We start from the raw sequence: 7,572 nt of genomic DNA, 5'->3' as shown, positions 1-7,572 counted from the left end.
TGGCCTGCCGGCGTGCATAAATGTTAAAGCGTGCCATCCCCCCTCTCTCTCTGTCTCTCTCTCTCTCTCTCTCTTGCTCTCTGTCTCTTTCTCGCGCGCGCTCTCTCGCTCTCTCTCTCTCTCTCTCGCGCTCTCTCTCTCTCTCTCCCCTGCGCGCGCTCTCTCTCGCGTTCTCGATCTCGCTGTCTCTCTCTCTCTCTCTTTCTCACTCACGCTCTCTTGCTATCTCGCGCTCATTCTCGCTCTCGTGCTATCTCTCTCTCTCTCTCGCTGTCTCTCTCGCTGTCTCTCTCTCACTCTCTCTCTCTCGCTGCAAGTGTTTGCACTACCCGAAAAACGGTGTTTGTAAAGGGCGGGAGCTCGTGAGGGCTCGAACGTCACACGCTTGACTGCTGCTACACGGGTGAAGGGAGGGAGTGAGGTGGTGGCAGCAAGGAGGGATGTATTTACGATCTGATAACAAAGCATTACGACTGAGCGCTGTTGCAGCCAAGCAACCCACCCCGCCACCCGACCGAACCTTGCTCCACCACTGCTAGCATCGTGTTTTGAGCGCTGTTGCAGCAATTCCCCCCACCCCACCCACCCCGCCACCCAATCGAACCTTGCTCCACCACTGCTAGCATCGTGTTTTACGTTGTTGGCCAGCGGGTGGGTGCATGGGGGTGTGGGTCTCCAGTCTCCACGAACCGTAAACCCTATCCTTGACTTGGTAGCCTTCTTTTGTTCGCAATACGCAAGCAAAATATTATTAAAGGGGGTGTAATTCATGTGGATTTCTTTGCACCAGCCACTTCCCATATATTAGGTGAGCAGAGGCAACGGTAACCTATTTACGGTTGTATATTAGACAGTCGTTGCCCGAGTTGTAAGGGCAACATAGAGTTGTGTGGACCGCAAAAAGAAATGTTGCCCTGAGATCGAGGGCATCATTGATTGTCGAGGTCCATCGAAATCTGCCATAAGGTCACTCTGTGTATGTGTCATGTATTGTATGTGTCAAGTGTAAGGTGTGGTGGCTTCGTCACCTGACTGACATCTCGCGTGCGTCGTTGTCACACTATATGGTCACTCTGTGTAGGTGTCATGAATGTGTCAACTGTTGTATGTGTCAAGTGTAAGGTGTGGTGGCTTCGTCACCTGACTGACATCTCGCGTGCGTCGTTGTCACACTATGGTCACTCTGTGTAGGTGTCATGAATGTGTCAACTGTTGTATGTGTCAAGTGTAAGGTGTGGTGGCTTCGTCACTGACATCTCGCGTCCACGGTTGTCACACTAAGGTCACTCTGTGTGTATGTGTCATGAATGTGTCAACTGTTGTATGTGTCAAGTGTAAGGTGTGGTGGCTTCGTCACCTGACTGACATCTCGCGTGCGTCGTTGTCACACTATGGTCACTCTGTGTAGGTGTCATGAATGTGTCAACTGTTGTATGTGTCAAGTGTAAGGTGTGGTGGCTTCGTCACCTGACTGACATCTCGCGTGCGTCGTTGTCACACTATGGTCACTCTGTGTAGGTGTCATGAATGTGTCAACTGTTGTATGTGTCAAGTGTAAGGTGTGGTGGCTTCGTCACTGACATCTCGCGTCCACGGTTGTCACACTAAGGTCACTCTGTGTGTATGTGTCATGATAAGGTGAGGATTCGATACTGACTGACGTGTGCGTCGCTTGGTCTGTGTTACAGATCAGCAGAGCAACGTGAGCAGGGATGAGGACGCGCACACCTACCCGCAAAATCGACGACACTGCCACCGCTCACAGGCCGTCGGTGCACAGCGCAGGGGTAAGACGTCACGTTTCTGTCACGCGGGGCAGCTCGGGGTGGTGGGTGTTTGTTGGTTGGTTGCGTCAGTCCGGTAGCGTCACCTTTGAGTGCTATGGTGTTGACGGCCACGCCGCGCACCTTCACACCTGCGCACACCCAACGTCACCCAAACACACCTGCCCACGCCTGATCACCCTCAGCCCTTACACCCCTTCTGCCCACCCTCCCAAATACCCCTGCCTACCCTCCCAAATACCCCTGCCTACCCTCCCAAATACCCCTGCCTACCCTCCCAAATACCTTTGTCTACCCTCCAGGAATACCCCTGCTACCCTCCAAATACGCACCTGCCTAGCGCCTCGCCAAATACCCCTGCCCATCCTCCCAAGTGACTCGTCCTGCCCACCGCTCACCATCAAATACTCCTGCCCACCCTCCGCTAAATACCCACTACCCTACCCTCACCGAAATACTCTGCCCACCCTCCGCAAATACCCCTGGCCTACTCCCCAAATGCCCACTCCTACCCTCCAAATACCCCTCGCCTACCCTCCAAATACCCCTGCCTACGCGCTCGCTAAATATACGCTGGCCTTCACCCTCGGCAAAAGTCCGGGTGCCTGCCCACCCTCGGCACGAAATACCTTTGTCTACCCTCCCAAATACTCTTGTCCATCAAGAGTGAATAGATGCAATGAGTAGATGCAATTTGTATGTTTGATAAGCTGCGGGTAGACCGCAAATAGGTGCCGTATGGTGGATCTGACGGCGACAATTGACAATTCGCGACACGACATTGGATGGGCAAAAAATGTTCCGTGGCAAAATATAACGGGGGAGGGGGGCGTGCGCCGACTGCATCCCTCCCCCTTGAATCCGAGTATGCTGGGGGTGGGGTCTTGTTTTTGTAGGGGTGTTTGTTTTCTCGGTTGGCGTGACTTGTCCCTGTGTCTGTGTGCGTGCGTGCGTGCGTGCGTGCCGTGGGGCGTGCGCCGCGTTGCGTGCGTGCGTGCGTGTAGCCGTTGTCAAATATTGGCTCCTGCATGCAGCCCTAGTTTACACAACACGGCCTCTATCTGAACGCGGATCTCTTTGCCTTGTCAAGGCGTGTTACGTACATGGATGTTTTTTTATAGATGTCTGCACTCTGCACCCAAGTTGATTTATTCGTCACATTTAATCATTCGTGGCGTGCGTGCGTGCGTGGCGTGTGTGTGTGTGTCGTGTGTGTGTGGTGTGTGCGTGTGCGTGTGCAGTGTGCGTGTGCGTGTGAGTGTGCGTGTGCGTGTGCTTTGTGTGTGTCTATTGTGTGTGATGCATTGCGCGTGCGTGTGTGGCGTCGTGTGTGTGTGTGTATGGTCTGTGTATGCATGCGTGCGTGCGGTGTGTGTATGCATGCGCGCGCGTGCGTGCGTGCGTCGTGTGTGTGTGTGTGTGTGTGTGTGTGATGTGTGTATGTCTGTGTATTGCGATGCGTGGTGTGCGTGTGTGAGCGTTGTGTTGTGTGTGTATGCATGCACGCACGTGTGTGCGTGCGTGTGTGTGGTGTGTGTGTGTGTGTGTGTGTGTGTGTGTGTGTGTAGCTATGGCATAGCGTGTGTGTGTGTGTTGTCTGGTGTATGCATCGTGTGTGGCGTGCGTGCGTGCTGTTGTGCGTGTGTGCGTGTATGTGTGTGTGTATGCATGCGTGCGCTCGTATGATGTCCTGTACCTATGACTGCGAACCACAGACTGTTGAGCTACAGGACAGAGGGCGATCTCCATGAAGGGAGCAAACAGTCACCACGTATACAATACATGCAGCAATGTACGTGGTGTATGCACCGGGTGCCGGCTAACGCTCCATTAGGAGTGTTCCCAACTTTGATATCATTAATGATTAATGAATAATGATTGATAATCCTAACCCTAACCCTAACCCTAACCTAAATGACATTAAACCACAAACTAATATATGACCATGACCATGACCATGACCATGACATGACCTTAACGTTGGGAACACTCCTAATGGAGTATCACCCCGGGTGGCGCTTCCCTAGGTGTGAAGTTGTGCCACGGATTGCCACATTTGACCACACAAGTATAAGCGCTTATTAAAAATACCAGTTTGTCAGACGGGGCGTCATAAAAGTAGGGTCGTGTGGTTGGTTTTCGGTACAGCGTAGTTTACAATCCGGTTTGCTGTGGAATAACGTGAGCTGCATGACAAACCTCCCCCCTTCCCTGTCGTCCCCCCCCCGCGCACGCGCAGTTTGGTCGACGCACGCAGGTGAAGTCTGCAGTGCATATAGGTGCCAACAACTAAATGAGATATGTGAAACTTTTCACCACATTTGAGATGATAATTCAATAAGGTGTGTCTTTAACGAAATTTAAATTTAAATAACGGGCAATTTAACTCTGTAGCAATAATAAGCTTACATCGTTAACGAGGTGAGAGTGAGATGTAAATGAGATGCAACTATCTCTAATGGCATCAATGCGAAGGTAATTGAAAATCCACCTGTCTTCAACAACACTGAGGGGTAGATCGATAGACGAGATACGCCGACTTGTAATTGAATTTGAGGGGAACTGTCATTGAGATATACATATATCTGTGTGATAGCCAGGAATTGTCAGCCATCATAGATGAGTGGACGCATGGATAGCAGCTTGTCAATGCAGCACGAGCGAAAGCAGATAAAACTAAATGTAAACATTGGTTTATGCACGTTCTAAACTACCGAACTTTCTCAATCGGCAGATAGCATTGATATTATTGATAAGTTATGATCACATGCTTCGGAGGTGGGGCAGCCGTGGACTGATTTATGGTGCGGGCCTTGAACACCGGTTACGAAATGGCTGCTGTTTCACCACGTGCTACTGCGACGTATAAAAAAAACACGCAGATCCATTTATTTGCGGAGGCGTGTTAGCTTTCTCACGTGCTTACGCCGAAACACATTACAAGGATATAACAAATGCCTACGGTTATTACAAGGTTAAGTGCCTACAGTTGGCCGTGTATCTATCTATATAGTAGGTGGTAACTACAAGACAGCTAACCTGCTGCCTATTTGCTGCTGCGAGTGCAAGGGTCAAACTTGTACGCGGGAGAGGAAACTGGAATGTTGCGCGATAAGAAGAGAAGAGGGGGAAGGGTGGTTGCAGTTACGGTCTGGAATGGGAAAGAAGAGGAAAGAGAAGAGAAAGAAAGAAAGAAAGAGTTGAGTAACGGAGAGAGAATTAGAGGGGAATCTAAAAAGATCGAGCTGGACAGGGGGGGGGGATAAGTGAGGTATGGATGGAAAGAGAGAGAGGGGGGGGGGAGATCGTAAGAAAGGAAGAAAATATTAAATTAAATTATCATGGGCTCATAGCAAAGCAAGCCAGAATTATCCTAACTCGAAAATATAGCATAAATAATTAAATATTATTATTTTATTATTTATTAATTTATTATTATTTAATTAATGAAGACTAATCCCACACATAAATCTTGACCTCGCGGTGGATATGCAGCGATATGTTAGACAGCAAACACACAGCAAGCGAACCGTGATCATTTAAAGTTCCTAACGTTGATGTCACTGTCAGTGACTATATACTCGACAATAAATATCAAAATTAATTGAAAATGAAAAGCGCCTTCGTGACAACCTTCCCCCACATTTCACTCTGCGTAACAGTCTTCTCTCGCTGTTCCTCCTTTTAGTGCCAGAGGTGTAGTTTAATGCACATCTGCCATTGTCTGCAGCGCCGGTGTTGACAGTTCCAAAGCTGTAGCAGCAGAGACGGCCTTCGAGCGTATCTGATTTATGAATTTGCCGTGAAGTTCGCGGGGCCCCATCGATGGCACGTCATCAATCCATCGCTTGTCTGTAGCATAGCCGTAGTGATAAACCGAACACTGCTCGTCTTTCTCCTCGCTGTATTTCTCCCGCGCGTGTCAATGTCACATCCTCTGTAGATTGATGAAAGAACACCGACCGATTGATCTGGCCCTGTGTGTGATCGTGACACGCGTTTCGAATCGAATAACTGATGATATCTCTGTGTGTGATTAATTGTTGGTGCGTGTGTGTGGGGGAGGGGGTGCGTGTGTGCGTGTGCGTGTGTGTGTGTGTGTGTGTGTGTGTGTGTGTGTGTGTGTGTGTTGAAGTTATGTTGTGCGTGTGTGAGTATGTGTGCGTGCGTGCCGACAGCAGCAGCGCGCGGCGCGGCAGGCGTGGCTGCGTGCGTGCGTGTGTGTGTGGTGTGTGTGTGTGTGTGTGTTGTGTGTGTGTGTGTGTGTGTGTGTGTGAGTGCGTGTGTGTGTCTGTGTGGCGTGCGTGCGTGCGTGTGCGTGCGTGCGTGCGTGTGTGTGATTGTGAATGCTAGGTGGCAGCAGCGATGAGAGTGGTGGGTCAGCTTCTGTCTGGGACTACTGACCCACCGACTACCGCATGACTACCTGAGGCGCCACCAGACCTACCTGACCCACCAGACCTACCTGACCACCAGACCGACTACCCTGACCACGCAGACCTACCTGACCCACCAGACCCACCAGACCTACCTGACCCACCAGACCTACCTGACCCACCAGACCTACCTGACCCACCAGACCTACCTGACCCACCAGACCTACCTTACCAGACTACGTCACAATTACCTATCAACATTACCTAATCAACCTAATCAACATTACACATCCTCAGACTACTCAGGCTATCGACCGGGAACTAGCACTTCGTTTTAAGCACCTTCAGCAAAGCCTGTTTTAGAAATGCTATAAATTATGTGTCATATCGTTTAGTTCGTTGTTGTTGTTGTTGTTGTTGTTGTTGTTGTTGTTGTTGTTGTTGTTGGGGTTAATTGGCTTCCTTTGTGTGAGACAACTGTGTGAGTGAGCGGTGTGCCCTCGGGGGGGGGGGCTACGCTCAGGAGGGCCGCTGTCAGAAACAATGTTAACTCGTTTCATGATTAGTTTTAACATGAAATCTTTCTTGTAGACAGAAATGTATTACATTTACTCGTGTTTGTTACGAGGAAATTTGAGAGGATGTTTCTCCGAGAGAAACCGGCGATGTTAAGACTAATTTTGTTTCTGAGAACGGGCCCCTGGTTTCGCAACTATCAACGATGTACGCAAAGAAATCTCGAACAGTTTGGACCTGTAAACATTGATGAAAACGTTAGTACCATACTGGGAGAACTGACTTGTGTCGCAGCGCAATAACGCTATAGGTTCCATTAATTTCTGCGCAATCTTCCGGCGAAATGCGGAGCTTTAAAGTGATTACGTCACCGTAAATATTAAAAAATTAAACAAATATTTCCACTTTTTCACGGGAAAATATAAGTAATTTCTGTTCACTTTTTATGGTTAAATTCTGGCCGTTATACTTCTTATTTTACTATAATTTTTTTTTTTTATTTTTTTTTTTTTTTTTTTTTTTTTTTTTTTTTTTTTTTTTTTTTTTTTTTTTATTGTTCGATTGTGAACATACAACCGTGACTGCATACACATAGCCCAATTAGCAAGTAATTAATGTCAGGAAGCACAATATCAAATCGTCCGCAGGTGTTTTGGATTTTAACGTAGTTGAGAAACAATCTTATCAAAGTAAAGAATTTGAGCGATACGTTAGTCCGCGTTAGTTCCTTACTTTTAATGTAAAAAAAATGGCAACAAAATTTTAACAAGATATTTAGCCAATAGAAAAAATTCGTAGGAACGTAGTCAAATTTAAAAGTTTGTATTTCTCTGTAGATGGAACTGACAGCAGAAGTTAGAGCAATGTTGATTACTATTGCGTCAATCAGTTCGTAA

The 7,572-nt window shown here is 48.3% G+C and overlaps 1 protein-coding gene across 1 annotated transcript in view; it reads left to right on the top strand.

Moving 5' to 3' along the window:
* The window catches only part of LOC106809006 (epidermal growth factor receptor kinase substrate 8-like), a 47,046-nt gene that overhangs the window by 14,438 nt on the left and 25,036 nt on the right, over positions 1 to 7,572 (top strand). Inside the window, exon 4 of the mRNA XM_014811945.1 lies at positions 1,689 to 1,787. Coding sequence (XP_014667431.1) covers positions 1,689 to 1,787 — 99 coding nt within the window. The remainder of the gene's footprint in view (positions 1 to 1,688; positions 1,788 to 7,572) is intronic.

The sequence above is a fragment of the Priapulus caudatus genome, unplaced genomic scaffold (assembly GCF_000485595.1).
Source record: "Priapulus caudatus unplaced genomic scaffold, Priapulus_caudatus-5.0.1 Scaffold322, whole genome shotgun sequence".
NCBI classification, from domain to species: Eukaryota; Metazoa; Priapulida; class Priapulimorpha; order Priapulimorphida; family Priapulidae; genus Priapulus; species Priapulus caudatus.
This window is presented reverse-complemented; position numbering and strand designations above follow the sequence as displayed.